This window comes from Arachis hypogaea, chromosome 19 (genome assembly GCF_003086295.3).
Source record: "Arachis hypogaea cultivar Tifrunner chromosome 19, arahy.Tifrunner.gnm2.J5K5, whole genome shotgun sequence".
In the NCBI taxonomy this organism is placed as follows: Eukaryota; Viridiplantae; Streptophyta; class Magnoliopsida; order Fabales; family Fabaceae; genus Arachis; species Arachis hypogaea.
The window spans coordinates 114,622,471-114,643,941 of NC_092054.1; the positions used below are offsets into that span (position 1 = coordinate 114,622,471).

Here is a 21,471-nt window from a genome sequence, read left to right on the forward strand (position 1 = left end):
ATTGAATAGAAAAACAGTAGTACTTTGCATTAATCCATGAGGAACAGCAGAGCTCCACACCTTAATCTATGGTGTGTAGAAACTCTACCGTTGAAAATACATAAGTGATGAAGGTTCAGGCATGGCCGAATGGCCAGCCCCCAAACGTGAACAAAGGATCAAAAGATAATCCAAAGATGTAAATACAACAGTAAAAAGTCCTATTTATACTAAACTAGTTACTAGGATTTACAGAAATGAGTAAATGATGCAGAAATCCACTTCTGGGGCCCACTTGGTGTGTGCTTGGGCTGGGCATTGAGCTTTACATGTGTAGAGGCTTCTCTTGGAGTTGAACGCTGGTTTGTAACCTGTTCCTGGCGTTTAACTCCACTTTGCAACCTGTTTCTGGCGTTTGACTCCAGAATGCAGCATGGAACTGGCGTTCAATGCCAGTTTGCGTCATCTAAACTCGGGCAAAGTATATACTATTATATATTGCTGGAAAGGCTTGGATGTCTAATTTCTAACGCAATTGAGAGCGCGCCATTTGAAGTTCTGTAGCTCCAGAAAATCCACTTTGAGTGCAGGGAGGTCAGAATCCAACAGCATCTGTAGTCCTTCTTCAACCTCTAAATCTGATTTTTGCTCAAGTCCCTCAATTTCAGTCAGAAAATACCTGAAATCACAGAAAAATACACAAACTCGTACTAAAGTCTAGAAATGTGATTTTTATTTAAAAACTAATAAAAATATACTAAAAACTAACTAAATCATACTGAAAACTATGTAAAAATAATGGCAAAAAGCGTATAAATTATCCGCTCATCACAACACCAAACTTAAATTGTTGCTTGTCCCCAAGCAAATGAAAATCAAATAGGATAAAAAGAAGAGAATATACTATAAATTCCAAAATATCAATGAAACTTAGCTCCAATCAGATGAGCGGGACTTGTAGCTTTTTGCCTCTTGAATAGTTTTGGCATCTCGCTTTATCCATTGAGGTTTAGAATGATTGGCATCTATAGGAACTCAGAATTCAGATAGTGTTATTGATTCTCCTAGTTCAGTATGTTGATTCTTGAACACAGCTACTTTATGAGTCTTGGCTGTGGCCCTAAGCACTTTGTTTTCCAGTATTACCACCGGATACATAAATGCCACAGACACGTAATTGGGTGAACCTTTTCAGATTGTAACTCAGCTTTGCTAAAGTCCCCAATTAGAGGTGTCCAGGGTTCTTAAGCACACTCTGTTTTTGCTTTGGACCTTGACTTTAACCGCTCAGTCTCAAGTTTTTACTTGACACCTTCACGCCACAAGCACATGGTTAGGGACAGCTTGGTTTAGCCGCTTAGGCCAGGATTTTATTCCTTTAGGCCCTCCTATCCACTGATGCTCAAAGCCTTGGATCCTTTTTTTATTACCCTTGCCTTTTTGTTTTAAGGGCTATTGGCTTTTTGCTCTTGCCTTTTGGTTTAAAGAGCTTTTGGCTTTTTCTTTTTTTTTCTTTTATTTTCGCCATTTTTTTTCTGCAAGCTTTTGTATTCGCTGCTTTTTCTTGCTTCAAGAATCATTTTTATGATTTTTCAGATTATCAAATAACATTTCTCTTTTTTCATCATTCTTTCAAGAGCCAACATATTTAACATTCATAAACAACAACTTCAAAAGACATATGCACTATTCAAGCATTCATTCAGAAAACAAAAAGTATTGCCACCTCATCAAAATAATTAAACTAGTTTCAAGGATGAATTTGAAACCATGTACTTCTTGTTCTTTTGTAATTAAAATATTTTTCATTCAAGAGAGGTGATGGATTTATATTCATAACTTTAAGGCATAGACACTTAAATACTAATGATCATGTAATAAGACACAAATATAAATAAACATAAAGCTCAAAAATCAAAAAACAGGAAAATAAATAAACAAGGAGATTAAGGAATAAGTCCACCTTAGTGAGGGTGGCGTCTTCCTCTTCTTGAAGAACCAATGGTGCTCTTGAGCTCCTCTATGTCTCTTCCTTGTCTTTCTTGCTCCTCCCTCATAGCTCTTTGATCTTCTCTAATTTCATGGAGGATGATGGAGTGCTCTTGGTGCTCCACCCTTAGTTGTCCCATGTTGGAACTTAATTCTCCTAGGGAGGTGTTGATTTGCTCCCAATAATTCTGTGGAAGAAAGTGCATCCCTCGAGGCATCTCAGGGATTTCATGGTGAAGAATCTCCTCATGCTCATGTTGAGGTCCATGATCTCTTGTTTGCTCCATCCTTTTCTTAGTGATGGGCTTATCCTCTTCAATGAGGATGTCTCCCTCTATGTCAATTCCAGCCGAACTACAGAGGTGGCATATGAGGTGAGGAAAGGCTAACCTTGCCAAAGTGGAGGACTTGTCAGCCACCTTGTAGAGTTCTTGAGGTATAATCTCATGAACTTCAACCTCCTCTCCAATCATGATACTATGGATCATGATGGCCCGGTCTATAGTAACTTCAAACCGGTTGCTAGTAGGAATGATTGAGCGTTGAATGAACTCTAGCCTTCCCCTAGCCACTGGTTTGAGGTCATGCCTTCTTAGTTGAACCGACTTGCCTCTTGAGTCAATTTTCCATTGAGCTCCTTCCTCACATATGTCTATGAGGACTTGGTCCAACCTTTGATCAAATTTGACCCTTCTTGTGTAGGGGCGTGTGTTCTCTTCCATCATTGGCAAGTTGAACGCCAGCCTTACATTTTCCGGACTGAAATCTAAGTATTTTTCCCGAACCATGGTAAGCCAATGCTTTGGTTTTGGGTTCACACTTTGATCATGGTTCCTAGTGATCCATGTGTTTGCATAGAACTCTTGAACCATTAGGATCCCGACTTGTTGAATGGGGTTGGTGAGAACTTCCCAACCTCTTCTTTGGATCTCAAGTCAGATCTCCGGATACTCATTCTTTTTGAGCTTGAAAGGAACCTCAGGGATCACTTTTTTCTTGGCCACAACTTCATAGAAGTGGTCTTGATGAACCTTTGAGATGAATCTTTCCATCTCCCATGGCTCAGAGGTGGAAGCAATTGCCTTCCTTTTCCTCTTTCTTGAGGTTTCTCTGGCCTTAGGTGCCATTGATGGTTATGAAAAAACAAAAATCTATGCTTTTACCACATCAAACTTAAAATATTTTCTCGTCCCCGAGCAAAAGAAGAAAGAAAGAAGTAGAAGAAGAAGAGAAATGGAGGAGAGGGAGGGAAAGGTGGTTTCGGCCAAGGGAAAGAAGAGAGAGTTGTGTTGTGTGAAATAGAAGAAAGAATGAGGGGTTTATATAGGAGTGGGGGGTGTAGGGTTCGGCCATTAGGGTTGGGTTTGGGAGGGAAATTAGTTTGAAATTTAAAGGTATGTGGGTGGTGAAGAGGTGATGGGAAAGAGTGATTAAGTTGATTGGTGAAGGGTATTTGGGGAAGAGAGTCATGAAAAGGTATGAAGAGGAGAGAAAAAGGGTAGGTGGGGATCCTGTGGGGTCCACAGATCCTGAGGTGTCAAGGGTTTTTCATCCTTGCACCTTTTAGACGTGTAAAATGCCCTATACATGCAATTCTGGCGTTTAACACCAGACTGCTGCCTGTTTCTGGCGTTAAACGCCACTTTCATGCTCTGTTCTGGCGTTTAACGCCAGGTAGATGCTTGTTTCTGGCGTTAAACGCCAGACAGATGCTTGTTTCTAGCGTTTAAATGCCAGACTGCTCTCCTCCAGGGTGTGCTATTTCTTTTGCTATTTTTCATTTTGTTTTTTATTTTTCAATAGCTTTTGTGACTTCACATGATCATCAACCTAAGGAAAACAGAAAATAACAATAGAAAATAAATAAATATAATAAGATAACTTTGGGTTGCCTCCCAACAAGCACTTTTTTAATGTCAATAGCTTGACAGCGAGCTCTCATGGAGCCTCACAGATGTTCAGAGCAAGGTTGGAACCTCCCAACACCAAACTTAGAGTTTGAATGTGGGGGTTCAACAGCAAACTTAGAGTTTGGTTGTGGCCTCCCAACACCAAACTTAGAGTTTGACTTTGGGGGCTTTGGTTGACTCTGCAGTGAGAGAAGCTTTTCATGCTTCCTCTCCATGGTTGCAGAAGGAGATCCTTGAGTTTTAAACACAAGATTGTCCTTATTCAGTTGAAGGATCAATTCTCCTCTGTCCTTATCACAGCTCTTGCTGTGGCTAGGAAGGGTCTTCCAAGGATGATGGATTCATCCTGATCCTTCCCAGTATCTAGGATTATGAAATCAGCAGAGATGTAAAGGCCTTCAACCTTTACTAGTACGTCCTCTACTTGTCCATAAGTCTGTTTTCTTGAGTTGTCTGCCATCTCCAGTGAGATTCTGGCAGCTTGCACCTCAAAGATTCCCAGTTTCTCCATTACAGAGAGTGGCATGAGGTTTATCCCTGATCCAAGGTCACATAGAGCCTTCTCAAAGGTCATGGTGCCTATGGTACAAGGTATTAAAAATTTTCCAGGATCCTGTTTCTTCTGAGGTAATTTCAGTTGATCCAGATCACTCAGTTCATTGGTGAGCAAGGGAGGTTCATCTTCCCAAGTCTCATTACCAAATAATTTGGTATTCAGCTTCATGATTGTACCAAGGTACTTGGTAACTTGCTCTTCAGTGACATCTTCATTCTCTTCAGAAGAAGAATACTCATCAGAGCTCATGAATGGCATAAGGAGGTTCAATGGAATCTCTATGGTCTCTAGATGAGCCTCAAATTCCTTTGGTTCCTCAGAGGGAAACTCCTTGTTGATCACTGGACGTCCCAGGAGGTCTTCCTCACTGGGATTCACGTCCTCTCCCTCCCTTGTAGGTTCGGCCATGATGGTTAAATCAATGGCCTTGCACTCTCTTTTTGGATTCTCTTCTGTATTGCTTGGGAGAGTACTAGGAGGGGTTTCAGTGACTCTTTTACTCAGCTGGCCCACTTGTGCCTCCAAATTTCTAATGGAGGACCTTGTTTCATTCATGAAACTTAGAGTGGCCTTAGATAGATCAGAGACTATGTTTGCTAAGCTAGATGGATCCTGCTTAGAACTCTCTGTCTTTTGCTGAGTGGATGATGGAAAAGGCTTGTTATTGCTAAACCTGTTTCTTCCACCATTGTTAAAGCCTTGTTGAGGCTTTTGTTGATCCTTCCATGAGAAATTTGGATGATTCCTCCATGAGGGATTATAGGTATTTTCATAGGGTTCACCCATGTAATTCACCTCTGCTATTGCAGGGTTCTCAGGATCATAAGCTTCTTCTTCAGAAGATGCCTCTTTAGTACTGTTGGATGATTCCTTCAATCCATTCAGACTCTGAGAGATCATATTGACTTGCTGAGTCAATATTTTGTTCTGAGCCAATATGACATTCAGAGTATCAATTTCAAGAACTCCCTTCCTCATAGGTGTCCCATTATTCACAGGATTCCTTTCAGAAGTGTACATGAACTGGTTATTTGCAACCATGTCAATGAGCTCTTGAACTTCTACAGGCGTTTTCTTTAGGTGAATGGATCCACCTGCAGAATGGTCCAGTGACATCTTTGATAGCTCAGACAGACCATCATAGAATATATCCAGGATGGTCCATTCTGAAAGCATGTCAGAAGGACACTTTTTGGTTAGTTCCTTGTATCTCTCCCAAGCTTCATAGAGGGATTCACCTTCTTTCTGTTTGAAGGTTTGAATATCCACTCTAAGCTTACTAAGCTTTTGAGGAGGAAAGAACTTGGCTAAGAAAGCCGTGACCAGCTTATCCCAAGAGTTCAGGCTATCCTTAGGTTGAGAATCCAACCATATTCTAGCTCTGTCTCTTACAGCAATTGGGAAAAGCATAAGCCTGTAGACCTCAGGATCAACCCGATTGGTCTTAACAGTATCACAGATCTGCAAGAATTCAGTTAAGAACTAAAAAGGATCTTCAGATGGAAGTCCATGAAACTTGCAGTTTTATTGCATTAGAGAAACTAATTGAGGTTTAAGCTCAAAGTTGTTTGCTCCAATGGTAGAAATTGAGATGCTTCTTCCATGTAAATTGGAATTTGGTGCAGTAAAGTCACCAAGCATCTTCCTTGCATTGTTATTATTTTCGGCCAAGTTTTCTTCTTTTTCGAAAATTTTTGTCAGATTTTCTCCAGAGAGTTGTGCTTTGGCTTCCCTTAGCTTCCTCTTCAGAGTCCTTTCAGGTTCAGGATCAGCTTCAACAAGAATGTTCTTATCCTTGTTCCTGCTCATATGAAAAAGAAGAAAACAGAAAAGAAAATATGGAATCCTCTATGTCACAGTATAGAGATTCCTGTATATGAGTAGAAGAGAAGAATAAAAGGAGGGGAAGAGAAAAACTCGAACACAGAGAGGAAGATGATGTTCAAATTTTGGGTGGAAGAGAAGTGTTAGTAGATGAATAAATAATTAGAAGGAGATGAGAGAGAGGGAATTTCGAAAATTAATTAAATTAAAAATAAAAATTAAAGTTAAATTTCAAAAATTAAAATTGAAATCAAATCAAATTAAAAATTAAAACAATTAGTTAAATAAATAAAAAAAAGAATTTTGAAAAAGAGGGAAAGGATTTTTGAAAATTAGAGAGAGAATTAGTTAGGTAGTTTTGAAAAAGATATGATTGAAATAGTAAACTTTTAAAATCAATCAAAAAGTTAAGTGGTTAATTGAAAAATATTTGAAAATCAATCTTGAAAAGATAAGAAGTTAGAAAAGATTTTGAAATTGATTTTGAAAAAGATGTGATAGAAACTTATTTTGAAAAAGATTTGAAAAAGATATTTAAAAAGATTTGATTTTAAAAATTAAAGTTGATTACTTGACTAACAAGAAACTAAAAAGATATGATTCTAGAGTTTAAAGATTGAACCTTTCTTACTAGGCAAGTAACAAACTTAAAATTTTTGAATCAATCACATTGATTGTTAGTGAGATATTCAAAAATATGAAATAGAAGTAAGAAAAAGATTTTTTTTTTTTTGAAAATCATTTTGAAATTTTCGAAAATCATAAAAGAAAAATGAAAAAGACTTGATTTTTGAAAAGGATTTGAAAAAGATAGAATTTTCAAATTGAAAATTTGATTTGACTCATAAGAAACAACTAGATTTTAAAAATTTTTGAAAAAGTCAACTCAAATTTTCGAATTTTATGAGTGAAAAAAGGAAAGATATTTTTTTTTATTTTTGAATTTTTAATGATGAAAGAAAAATATCAAAAAGACTCAATGCATGAAAATTTTGGATCAAAACATGTGATGCATGCAAGAACACTATGAATGTCAAGATGAACACCAAGAACACTTTGAATGTCAAGATGAACATCAAGAACTTATTTTTGAAAAATTTTCAAGAAAAGAAAACATGCAAGACACCAAACTTAAAAATTTTTATTCTTTAGACATTAATGATTCAAGAATCCATATGAAAAACAAGAAAAGATACAAAACAAGAAAATATGAAGATCAAACAAGAAGACTGGCCAAGAACGACTTGAAGATCATGAAGAATGCAATGCATGAAATTTTTTAAAATAATTTTTTTAGAAAATTAGAAATATGCAATTGACACCAAACTTAAAACTTAACTCTAGACTCAAACAATAAACACAAAAATATTTTTTTTTGTTTTATAATTTTATTAATTTTTGGTATTTTTTTCGAAAATTATTTTGGGAAGAACAAAAAAGAAGAAAAAAATTTTTTTTGTATTTTTCGAAAATAAAAGAGTAAAAACAAAAAGGTTAAAATTAAAATAAAACTACTTAATCTGAGCAACAAGATGAACCGTCAGTTGTCCAAACTCGAACAATCCCCGGCAACGGCGCCAAAAACTTGGTGCGCAGAAATCGTGAACGTTCCTTCCTTGGTAACGGCGCTAAAAACTAATTACGCACGTTCATAATCTTAGTTCTTTGTCACAACTTCGCACAACTAACCAGTAAGTGCACTGGGTCGTCCAAGTAATAAACCTTACGTGAGTAAGGGTCGAATCCCACGGATATTGTCGGCTTGAAGCAAGCTATGGTCACCTTGTAAATCTCAGTCAGGCGGATTCAAATGGTTGTAAAGTCTTAATAATTAAAAGATAAATAAAACATAAAATAGGATAGAGATACTTATGTAATTCATTGGTGAGAATTTCAGATAAGCGTATAGAGATGCTTTCGTTCCTCTGAACCTCTGCTTTTCTGCTATCTTCATCCAATCATTCATACTCCTTTCCATGGCAAGCTGTATGTTGGGCATCACCGTTGTCAATGGCTACTTCCCGTCCTCTCAGTGAAAATGGTCCAAGATGCTCTGTCACAGCACGGCTATTCATCCGTCGGTTCTCGATCATACTGGAATAGGATCCATTGATCCTTTTGCGTCTGTCACTACGCCCAGCACTCGCGAGCTTGAAGCTCGTCACAGCCATCCCTTCCCAGATCCTACTCGGAATACCACAGACAAGGTTTAGACTTTTCGGATCTCAGGAATGGCCATCCATGGGTTCTAACTTATACCACGAAGATTCTAATATCTCGGACTCGGTCCCCTGTATTAGATATCCAAGAGATACCCATTTAATCTAAGGTAGAACGGAAGTGGTTGTCAGGCACGCGTTCATAAGTTGGGAATGATGATGATTGTCACGATCATCATATTCACATTAAAGTGCGAATGAATATCTTAGAAGCGAAATAAATTTGTATTGAATAGAAAAACAGTAGTACTTTGCATTAATCCATGAGGAACAGCAGAGCTCCACACCTTAATCTATGGTGTGTAGAAACTCTACCGTTGAAAATACATAAGTGATGAAGGTTCAGGCATGGCCGAATGGCCAGCCCCCAAACGTGATCAAAGGATCAAAAAATAATCCAAAGATGTAAATACAACAGTAAAAAGTCCTATTTATACTAAACTAGTTACTAGGGTTTACAGAAATGAGTAAATGATGCAGAAATCCACTTCTAGGGCCCACTTGGTGTGTGCTTGGGCTGAGCATTGAGCTTTACACGTGTAGAGGCTTCTCTTGGAGTTGAACGCCAGTTTGTAATCTGTTTCTGGCGTTTAACTCCACTTTGCAACCTGTTTCTGGCGTTTGACTCCAGAATGCAGCATGGAACTGGCGTTCAACGCCAATTTACATCATCTAAACTCGAGCAAAGTATGGACTATTATATATTGCTGAAAAGCCCTGAATGTCTAATTTCCAACGCAATTGAGAGCGCACCATTTGGAGTTCTGTAGCTCCAGAAAATCCACTTTGAGTGCAGGAAGGTCAGAATCCAACAGCATCTGCAGTCCTTCTTCAACCTCTGAATCTGATTTTTGCTCAAGTCCCTCAATTTCAGTCAGAAAATACCTAAAATCACAGAAAAACACACAAACTCATAGTAAAATCCAGAAATGTGATTTTTATTTAAAAACTAATAAAAATATACTAAAAACTAACTAAATCATACTGAAAACTATGTAAAAACAATGCCAAAAAGCGTATAAATTATCCGCTCATCACATACACACACCTTTATGCGTACGCACACTTTGAGAAAACTCTTCTGGGAGTGCATACGCACAACTCTATGCGTACGCACACAACCCTGTTTTTCAATAAAAGCCTTGTTATTAGCAGTTTTACCTTCCCGACAAGCTTCTAAACTTCCATAATGCTTGTTTAAGATCCTTTAGCTTTTTTAGGCTTTGAAACATAGAAAATATCATAAGTGAGTTTAACTAGATATTTTCTGGTAATGAGTTAGAAGACGGAGATGTAGGTTTCTGGTGTACAGAGGGATGGACTAGTTGGGTATCTGATGGTGTACTATATTGATGATGAACTTGTGATATTGAGGATGGATGATGAATTTAAGACTTGAAAATGAATGATTATGGTTAATGGAATGAGTATGAAAGGAAATGTGCTATGAGCAGTGGCCTCTGAGATGGACTATGTGATTGTGATATGCATTGTTCTCCGTCGTAGGGGCTGTGGCAGTCTTCTGCCTACGTTCGGATGTGAGGGTTGAAGCTGGGCTTCCCATCACATTTCGCTCTCATGGAGAATGTGGTAGGGCACTCATCCCTCGGAATTATTCCTCCTGAGCATGCGTTTTTCTCTCTGGTTGCAAGGTGGTAGGGCGCTAACCCACAGAATCATGCGGCATCTAGAGAAAGGTGGTAGGGCACTCTCCCTCAGAATGTTTCCCTCTGAAAGGTGAAGGTGGTAAGGCACTCATCCCTCGAAATTATTCCTCCTAAGTATGCGCAACAGAGAGACTAATCCGGGAATTTCCGTCTGGATTTTGTCTCAGGTTTGGCACTATAACATGGTAGACATTCATCATATGCATCTTCTATCTGCTTATTTCCTTTGATTACTTGAGTTATGCCTATTTGAATAATATGACTATATGCTAGCTGATTTACCTATTATACATGAATATTACCTGTGTATTACTTGTTTGCATATAGTTGTGATTGTCTGGCGTTGAGGAGGATCGGGAGACGGTGGCAATGGGATCACATGGAGGTTAGGTTGGCGAAGGCTGTGGGATACAGTGGTGTGATTAGTATTGGTTAGAAATTCTCCTAAGTTTAGATAACCCTGTTTATGGTGTTTGGTTTAAGTTATTTATTTTTGTTAAGCTTGAATATCTATTTGGTGTGAAGTTCTAGGATTGCCTTCAGCATTTCGGAACCTTACATCTTACATATTGGGCACTGTTACCATACTGAGAACCTCCGGTTCTCATACCATATGTTGTTGTTTTTTCAGATGCAGGTCGTAACCCACCTCGATGAGTTGTGAGATGGTGACGAAGCAGAGAATCTTATGCACTCTTTTGTATTTTGATTATTTGTTGTAATATTCTCTCTCACCTCTTTATTTTAGACTTTATAGCCTTAGAGACTTGATTTGAGAGATAAGTTATATAAGCTGTTTAAAACTTCCAAAACTCTTTTGTATTTTTAGTTTAACTAGCCAGCCTAAACTCCGTAGACTGTGACTAGTTCTCTTCTTGGTATTTCATACTTATATATATATATATATATATTGTTAATTTAATTATTACCTTGTATATCCTGAAGCTATCTACAAGGTTTTATGTATATTATGCCCTGTTCTGTCCATGCCTACGTGTTTAGTTATCGTGTGTGAACACTTCGCGTTTTATAATTCTGCCTTATGCGACATTGAGCTTTACTCCTACATCGAGCTTTTAGTTATATAAATTCTTGGACATATATTATATATTATAAATTTTAGAACTATCGTGACACTTTGTTATCCTTTGCCTTACGGCTAGAGGTAAGGTTTAGAGTAACGGGGTGTTACAAAAGCAAGCGAAAAAACATGAGAAAATGACAACAGGCAAAAAGCATATCTGGTAACCTTCACGACCACCCAAAAAAACATAATTTTCTCCTCCCAAATAATGTGTCACCTGCAAATTAAATCAACTAAATGGATCTTTCTTCTACTACTGCTACATTCAGTTCATACACACAAATGTACCTCTATGGCTTTCTTCACTTGAACAATAGCATATGTATACACCTGTAATTTAGAACTATGAAAGCAACTCAATTTGTTAGCCATCAACTCAGCATATATAATTAGAATAAATTAAAGACCATATATATAAGATATATAGCTAGTAGCACCACCATGCATATAATGAGAAGGCATGAATAATTGAGCCGTTCCCCATAAAACTTTTTTGTTACTCTACATTATTAAATAAAATAGAAAATAAAAATTGTGAAATGAATACACACTTAATACATTATTTAGAACAAATGTATATGTATGACATAAGCTAGAAGAAAAAGGATGCTTCATGTCAAATTACCTTAGTTTCATTAGTTTTCATTAGTTTCCTATGACAAACTCAACAGGTGCAATAATCAAAAGCAGAGTATTATTAATTAATCAAGGATAAACTATGACAAATTTAAAAGATTGAGTGATCACCTCCAAAGTTTGTCCATTAGAGGCTATATCCCTATCGTGGAAGCACAAAAAATTAACCCCAAGTTTGTCTATGAACTCAAAGTTTGCTCTCACTGTGTATACTAAGTAATCGTATATGCACTAGCTATTATATTATATATTATTGCCCTAAATCATGGCATAAGAGATTCATGAAATCATGTATTTAAATGTAAGAAATTAGTGTATACCAACGTAAATAAATAAATAATTATTTTTGCTTGTAAAAACTCAAAATATTAACAAATTTATTTAAAATAAAATTAAAAACAACTCCCTTATTTATTGGTAATGCCTACTCTTGCTGCTACTGCATAAATTAGAACCAGAGAGAGCCAAAATTAGAATCAGAAACAGAACAATAAATTAGAAAAGAAGCAAGAACAAAATTAGAATAGAGAAAACCAAAAATTAAAACCAAATCAGAACAAAACCAAAATCCCCAACAAAAAATTAGTACAGAAATCAATGGCGGTGAATCAGACGAGATGCGGCAAAGCTCAATGGAAAACGACGAGCTGGAGGAGAGGCATCAATGTTAGAATATACTAGAGGAGAGACTGGCTTAGAAGTTGCAACTAATGCTCATAGAAGTTAGAATACAGTGCTATAGTAACTAATGAAATGAAATACATGCTTACATGAATCTTTTTCAGTTCAGCCTCCGTGGAAGCTATTTTACTGTTCTCCCATGATGAAATGGATGAAAGCTTCTTCTAAGTTCTGCGAAACAAATTGATCTAACTCGGCAATAAATAGCTTGTTAGTTGAGATGGTATTATTCCTTGTAAAAAAATTAAATTGAGATTAAGATACTGCAACTTGGACAGATTCCCAAGTTGATAAGGGATTGAACCCTTAAGTTATTCCAATAAAGATTCAAGTATGTGAAATGTGAAATAGATCCAAATTGACTTGGAATTCTTCTACCAAAATCACAAAATGATAGGTCAAGATACCTCAAGCTAGAGAAGTTAGCAAAGAATTCAGGGATATGGTAGTCTTCAAAACCATTTGAACTGAGGTTCAAGTACCTAAGATGTTGTAATTCCACTAATGAGTTTGGAATCTTACCTCTCAAAAATCTTTGTACAGAGGTATATTCATTTTCGGTGAAGTCATAATCGAGACTTTGCACATGGCCAGTGAGATTGTTGCAGCCAACACCATTCCAATGGCAGCAATCCTGACCGTTCCACGATGAGAGCATGCCGTAATCATCAACCATGGCGGCCTTGAACTCCAGCAATGCTTGCCTCTCACTCTCAATGCAGCCACTCGTAACGACTCCAACATGCAACATCAAGTATTGTTTTTGTCCCAAACGTTGGGGTAAGTCATATTTGTATCCCTAACATTTAAATCGTCCTATTTGTATCCTTAACGTTTATAAAAGTGATTCAATGTTATCCTACTATCAATTATACTAACAAATCAGATTATATTTTTCAATTATTCTCACTTGGATGTATTCATTCTCAATTAGGTCTCACTTGGATGTGGTCGATTTTAATATTATATCCACTATTTGTGTTTAAATTCAATTATGTCCTTAGAAAAGTAAATTATGTAAATGTTGTAGGAATTAGTTTCAACATTTGATGAACTATTTTTTGAAGTAGATCATCGATTCTATCCCAAACATTTATATTCTAACTTCAAGAAGAGGTTTTTAAAACTCAAACTAAAGCGCTCATGATGTGTAATTGATGGCAGGATAACATTGAATCACTTTTACAAACGTTAGGGATACAAATAGAACGATTTAAACGTTAGGGACACAAATAGGATTTACCCCAAACGTTGGGCACAAAAACGATACTTTACTCTAATTTAAAAGAAACTAATATACCCTTTTTTATTAATTTTCAAAGACTAAAATATTTTTTTAGGATTAAAATTTTTTAATTTGTTGGTTTTAATTATTAAAAGACTAAAAAATAACATTTTTTTACTTCAAAAAAACTAAAATATCCTTTTAAAAGGACTAAAATGTTCTTTTAATTTTGTTAATTTTAGAAATACAAAAATACCCTTTTAGACTACGGTTTTTAATTGTACTGGACAAAGTTGTGTAATTGAATTAGAAAATAAAATTTTTGAATTTTATTTTAAAAAACTAAAATAGCTTTTTTCAATTTTCTAATCTATAATATAACTAAGAAATTAAATTTAAAAGATTATTTTAATCTTTTAAAAATTAACCCAAGTATTTTTTGTATTTAAAAAAAAATAAAATGCATTCCGTGGAAAAATTAAAAAAAAACTTCAATCCTTTTGTAAAATTAGTTAAAAAGGATATTTTAGTCATTAATAATTAATAACAATGATATATATATATATATATATATATAAGTTATTATATAATATATGTTTTATAAATAAATAAAAATAAATGTAGATGCAGATAATTAGTCCAGATATCATCTTTTAATTCGGCAATGTTTTTATCATGTTGAGATATATTAATTAGGAGTACATTATTAATACCGTTCTTGATTTTCTAAGACCCTGATAAAAAAATCTCACTTTTATTAATTAATGATAAAAATGACTTTAAAATATTTTGTGACGCGATAAACATACCCAATGTTTAATATATATTCTCAAAAACTATTTTAGAAATTAGTTTTTGTTGTGAGTTTTTTGTAAATATGATTAAAAAGTTGAGACATTTTTTTTTTAAATTTGATAATTTTATGTTAAGTAATTTTTTTTGCGATTTTTTGTCAATAAAAAGAATATTTTTCTTATTATAATTTAGAGGTCAAAGTTTTATCCAATTTTTTATAGGTACATTCTAAAGAGTTATTCAAATTTTTTTTAAAAAAAATTTGTATTAAATGTATAAATAATTTGTCAAATACAAAAATTATTTATCACCTTAACAAAATAACATTCTCTTAAATTGTCCTTTGTCACATTTTGTTACCATTATAAAAAATAAAGAGTGTTTTTATCGGCATTCTAAAAATTCAAGACAATTTTAATAATTTAGCCTATTAATTAGACACCTTAATTTAATAAGTCCTTTGAACTTTTTTCGATCCAATAAAAAACAGCTATAAACTTTTATTTCATTTATTTTAAAAATAAAAAAAGGAAGATGGGTTACAGGATTACAAGATTACAGGATATGACGGTGTGAGGTTTTAATTGGCTTGTGCAGAAGAGAACAGAAAACTGACAACGTGTGGCACTGCATGGCAAAATATACAGCTAATTGCAAGCTTTCTGCATTCTGTAGTTCACTTCAGTTCACACCAGCTGTTCATGTTTTTCTTATTGTTTTCTTTCTTTGATCCCATTTCAATTGCAATGCATTCTATAATATTCATTATCTTTATAACTATAAAGTTAGTGCAACAACTAATTTGAAGAAGCTCAGTTTTGTTTGCTACTGCAAAAAGTTGGAATATGATGAATTGGCAATGGCTCAAAGTCAATAAAATGAAAAATTTTGACCATAAATTAGTCACATGCTACAACAGAGTCTAATCTTTTTTGGGTCAAAAGTCTAACAACCCATTCCAAAAGAGTGGTAAGTTTTTGAAATATGTTATTCAACAATCAACACATTCCAACAGCTCTGTTTTTCTTATTCAACAGAAATATGTCCCCCAAGTGAGATTGTGACATCCCAAAAGTAAAGTTATTATTATTATTATTATTATTATTAGGAATTAGCCAACAAATACTCAACTTGTTAAAAGCACTAAAAATTCCTTAATAAGTTCTTTTAACTAAACTCTTTTTATTATACATAAACTAAATGTAGCCTTATAATTCACCAAGTTTAACAACCCACTTTATTAATTAAAAAACTAAAGTTATATTGTTGGCATTAACTATAATTTTTGGCATAGTAGTCAAGAATTTTGTTGAGTAAACTATTATTTTTTAAGATAAAAATTTGAGCACTTACAAATTTAAATATCTATCAAATAGTGGATCAATTTAACAAAATTACTACAAACGTTTGATAAAATTATGCAATGAACTATTAATTTTGAGTAATTTCATCAAATTAACTCAATATTTAATGAATATCTAGTTAGTTTATCTTATTTATGATTAGAATTGTCAATGATTAAATCGATATAAAATTCTAACCAGTAATCAAGTTGTTCTAGCTACAGGTTTGTCGATTTAAAAGTTCAACTAATTCAATCGCAGTTCGACCAATTCAATCGTGATTAAATCAAAATAATTGAGTTATAATAAAATAATATATAAAATTATAAATAAACACATAAAAATATAATATTATAATATAAATATAAAAAAATATACAAAAATTGAAAATGATCATAATCCTATTTAAGTACACAAATAGGCAGCACAATAGCAAAATTAAATAAACTAACCATTACAATTTAATGAATTTACAGCAGAAACAATAAGAAACTAAATCCAACAAGAGAGTTAATGACTAAACATCTAAACTAATACAGTAACAACTTAAAAAAAATCAATGAACAAGAGTAAAATTAAAGGACAAGAGAGGAAATAGAAACGTTCGTTGTTCGTTAAAATTGAGAAAGATGACGGCTAAAAAGTGACTACGATACGGAGACGAGACGACAATATTGCCTAAACTAGAAGCATCAATATTGATTTTGGAACAACATGGTATTTGGTTTTTCAGAAGAAGAGTGTTAAGGGACTAACAAATTTTGTAATTTGTAGTTATCAATTAATCATCATTAGTATTTTTAATGGTATAAAACTATATCTAATGATATAATATTGTTCACTTTCCCTTTTCGAAACTATGGTTTTGTCTAATATATCACAATTTTGCATCCATATCTCTCCGTTAATTTTCATTTTAATCAACGATACCATAAGCTTGACATTTCCAAGTAACTAGAGAACATTAAGATATATTAATATAAACAATAATGCTGAACTAGAATTGAAAGAAAAGCTACAAGTTGGAGTTGAACAAATGAAAGAAATGTAGGTTTGTTGTGGCAGGGGAAGTCACTCTAAAAGCTTGGTCATTCATTCACAACATGGGAGGAAACCACTACAACAAGTAAAGGCAGAAAATACACACGAATTGAATTAAATTAAACTAACTAACTAACTTATTTTCGTGTGAGGGAAACTAGGTTGGAAATCGGAATAATAAACTATAAATTAAAGCCAAATGAATTTTGAATATAACAAAAAAAATTATGTATTTATGATGAGGAAATTTTATTAATTTCATCTAACGGCCATCATCATCTTGACAAATTCATCATAGTTAACTTGACCATCACCATCCAAATCTGCCTCTTTGATCATCTGTTCCACCTCTTCATCAGTTAGCTTTTCACCTAGATTTATCATTACATGTCTCAACTGCACACCAATAAATTAACCACACCCATTAAACAAATTATTTAGCTTATATATAAATATAATTCAAGATGCTGATAATTCACACATATGGGATATTTGATATTTCTAATGAAAATTCACGCACACAAAGGGTTACGAATTTAGTAAAATAATAAGATAGGTCTAGAGAAATGTGAGATTCCCTACAGCTCTCTCTCAAAAATGTCAAACTCCAATTAATTTTCTAATGAGACAGCTAATATTCATTGCATGCGGAAATGTACGGATTACTATCCTATCCTATACATATAATTATATATACAGGATTTACAAATTCACAAATTTATGTATAAATTAAAAATCATGTAAATAATAATAATAGTTTAAATATAGAGCTGTAGTCCCTTAAGACCTTGTAAACTAGTTTTGCAACATATTGGGCCCTACTTGCTTTGTTTATGTTCTATAGAATCTCTCACTTTGTCAAATTTGTCAGAAAGTGAAAGACTTAAAAATGAATATACATGATATGATATGATAGAAAATCATCAGTTATAATACATATTAAAAATGAAAGAAAAATAGAAAAGAACAAAAATAATATATACCTCACTGGCTGATATGAAACCATTTTGATCTTTGTCAAAAACCTTGAAAGCCTCTTTGAGTTCCTCCTCTGCATCATCAGTGTCCTAAAACATTGGAAAAGAACAGCAAAAATAACTTATTACAACTTTAATTTGATAATCATAAATTGATTATTGACTTATAGTAATGAAGAAGAAATGACTTAATAAAAATAATAATAATGTTTAGTTACTTTGATTTTCTTGGCCATCAAGTTTAAGAACTCATCAAATTCAATGGTTCCATTGCCATCAGCATCAACCTCAGTAATCATATCTTGAAGCTCTTCTTCAGTTGGGTTCTGATCCAATGAACGGATCACAGTGGCAAGTTCCTCAACAGTAATGCAACCTATATATTCAGTGAATATTCAATATACAACATGCACACACACACATATATATGATGATGATGATGTTGCTGAGAATTATGTTATTCTATCAATTTAAATTAAAGAAGAACAATTCAGGTGCATATATAACAGATACATACGTAGATGCCTAATGAATAATACTATACTCACCATCTCCATCTTTGTCAAACAAGCCAAAGGCTTCTTTGAAGTCAACAATCTGTTCTTCACTAAGAATATCTGCCATTGTATGTATGTGTCTATGCCCAGAAGAGAGAGAGAGAGAGGGAGAGAGAGAGAGAGGAATATAATGTGGTGAGTTGAGTATAGCTCAATCTTAGCTGGGCTATATGTAGAACTTCAATGACCCTATAGTCTACCAAAATATCTTAAAAAAAAAAAAGAAAGAAAATTTAATTCAATAATATTGATCGAGTCAAATTAAGCTTATGACTAATAAGGAAGTTGGCATAGCAAAAGAGATGCATTCAATAATATCTAAGAGGAATTTGAATTGTATTAAAAAAGAAATACTAATTCTAATTTACAGAGCAAATATGTGGCTAATTTTTTTTATATTGATTAAATATATGTAATACGTTATTATTGAAAAATTAGGTGTTTTTCTTTGATATGACGTTTTTTTTTAATTGATAATATTTAAATTGGACAGTCCAATTTATTTAAAGAAAAAAATAAATTACAAATCGGAGTATCCGATTTATACTTTTAAATTTTTTTATTTTTTAAAATAAAAATTGGATGGTTCGATTTTAATATTAATTTTTTTTAATTTTCAAAGACACAAATGGAAGACTCCGATTTGTCTAACTTGTAGCAATGTAAAATACTTCTCTTCACACAATATCTTGTGATACACTTCTCTCTCTCACACGAAAAATAAAAAGTACAAATCTGTATATGATAAATGTCATTTTAAAGCATTTAGAGTTACATATGGATTTAGTATATACTTATATGTATTATTAAATTGATAAAAATAATTATTTTTTATATTTATTATGTGAATGATTATCTAAAATAATTAATGTAATAAATGATGGGATAAAAGTATATCAAAATTAAACTTTTGTATAATATTTTTTTCTGAGGAAAAAAAATTAACAATGTATTTGGTTTGTTTATTTTTTATTTCAAATATTTTTACTTTTAATATTTTGTGCGGAGAAAAATAAAAACAAAAAATTAAATTGAATTTGATTGTGTTTACTTTTTTTTTTTTCATAAAATTCTGAAATTTAAAATATTAAATTAAAACAAAAAAAAACATTTTTTAATACCAAACAGACCCTAGGCTCCTAGAGCTTATGGCTGAATTATTTTGGAGGGATAGTTGTGATTTTTATTATGGTAAAAAATAATCAAATTGTGTAACCCTTGATATAGGGTGTGGGGGTGGGGCATGATGATTTTAATGGCTTCCATGTTTCATTAGTAGTTTTTGTTCATATTCATTTGAATATAATAATTTAATAATTGGAGTGGAAATTTTGACAGCTGGGAAGGTTTGGTGCTCAGGGGACAAAACAAAAACCCATTAATTCATGCAAAACTTCAAAGGTTAATAATACGGGTAGAAATAGACCGGTGGTCTGTCAGAAATTTACAAATGTATACATTTAGGTTCATCTGTCCCAAAATAACTATAAATTTAGGTTGTTTTAAAATTCTAAAATTATTAATAAATCAGAACTAGATTCATAAATTAGTTTAATTGATATATTAAATTTATTTGGAGCTGTCGAAATATAAATAAATTTTGGTAAACTAAAAAGTAATTAATTTTATTTTTTACACTTTATTATAAATATTTTATATATTTTAAATAATTTAAAAAATTAGATGTTATTGTAAATATTGAATTTGATTTATTGCATATAAATAATTTTTATAAAAAAAAGTTTCTTTCAATTGTTTTTTGTAAAAAAAAGAAAATGTATATGAGATTTTTTAATAGACTTTAAACCAAGAAGATTCAATAGTATGTGAGATTTAATACTTGAAAAATAAAATAGTCTATAATGTAGCGTCTGTTTTGAGGTATTGAGACAGAAATTAAGAGACTAAAATTCAGTATCATGTTTATTAGTTTAGAAACTAGTACTTAAATTCCAGTCTCTATTTTCAAAATTTCAATATTCTAGTATCTCCAAAAAGTGGGGACACACATTACAAGAAAAACATTGAGTACCATCGGATTTAGCGAGAAACGTTACTGTCAGATTTTTCGACCGTTATGAGTGAAAATTCGTCTCTTGAATAAGTTACTATCAGATTTAGAATTCCGTCGCTAAATTCGACGATGAATAGAAGCGCGAAAATTAATTTTATTAGCACCGAATTTACCGTGGAATTTTCCGTGGAAAAATTTCGATGGTAACAGAATTTAGTGAAATGCGTCATTTAGGGTGTAATTTAGGGTTTGCTTTGGGTTGATGGTGTATTGGATGATTGTTAATTTTCTTTGTTTATTGTTGTCTGAGTTAATTAGTGCTGATTGTTATTAATTTTCTAAGTTAATTTTAGCTTGTTAATTTTTTAAGTTAATTATCGACTTATTATTGATTGTTGTTAATTTTTTAATTTATTATTGTCTGAATTAATTGTTTTCTGAGTTAATTAGTGTTGATTATTGTTAATTCTTTGAATTAATTTTAACTTGTTAATTTTTTAAGTTAATTATTTACTTATTATTGATTGTTGTTAATTTTCTGAGTTTATTGTTGTTTGAATTAATTATTTTATGAATTAATTTGTTGAGTTGATTGTTGTTAATTTTACTAAGTTTGTTGTAATTTACTCATTTGAATATATGAACTTTGATTTGTTTGTATAATTATAATTTGTGTGTTGATTATGTTTGTAGTTTGTGTGTTAATTATGTTTATAGTTTGTAATTGAAGGTATACAGCTTACTATTCTAGAAAATGCTCCTGTAGACAGTAGGTTTGTAAGTTGCTGAAATTGTATAAATTTAAATAAATATCCCATTTGAGAGTCATACATATGCAAGTTAGTGGATTACTTATAATCTTAAATATATAATTACTTTTTTTTCAATATTTTATTATCTAGAGAGTTTTAACTATGCAATTTACTTAGCCACTATGAGACATCTTGTTTTTTATATCAAACTTTATGTATGTT

At 32.8% G+C, this 21,471-nt stretch overlaps 2 protein-coding genes and 1 non-coding gene across 3 annotated transcripts in view; 1 reads left to right on the plus strand and 2 right to left on the minus strand.

Moving 5' to 3' along the window:
• The window catches only part of LOC112778632 (receptor-like protein EIX2), a 47,172-nt gene extending 33,876 nt beyond the window's left edge, over positions 1 to 13,296 (minus strand). The window contains exon 1 of the mRNA XM_025822932.1: positions 12,953 to 13,296. Coding sequence (XP_025678717.1) covers positions 12,953 to 13,296 — 344 coding nt within the window. The remainder of the gene's footprint in view (positions 1 to 12,952) is intronic.
• LOC112782085 (small nucleolar RNA R71) lies at positions 5,605 to 5,712 on the plus strand. Its single transcript, XR_003192825.1, has one exon. It is a non-coding gene; the product is annotated as a small nucleolar RNA R71 (small nucleolar RNA).
• A 3,555-nt stretch (positions 13,297 to 16,851) lies between the features above and the next one.
• Positions 16,852 to 18,643, minus strand: LOC112778554 (calmodulin-5/6/7/8). The gene is made up of 4 exons (XM_025822862.3): positions 18,475 to 18,643; positions 18,145 to 18,302; positions 17,933 to 18,016; positions 16,852 to 17,345 (listed from the first exon to the last, which is right to left on the minus strand). Exons 1-4 carry the CDS (start codon positions 18,548 to 18,550, stop codon positions 17,208 to 17,210), a joined length of 456 nt encoding a protein of 151 aa, XP_025678647.1. The 5' UTR covers positions 18,551 to 18,643; the 3' UTR covers positions 16,852 to 17,207.
• Positions 18,644 to 21,471: the final 2,828 nt, after the last annotated feature.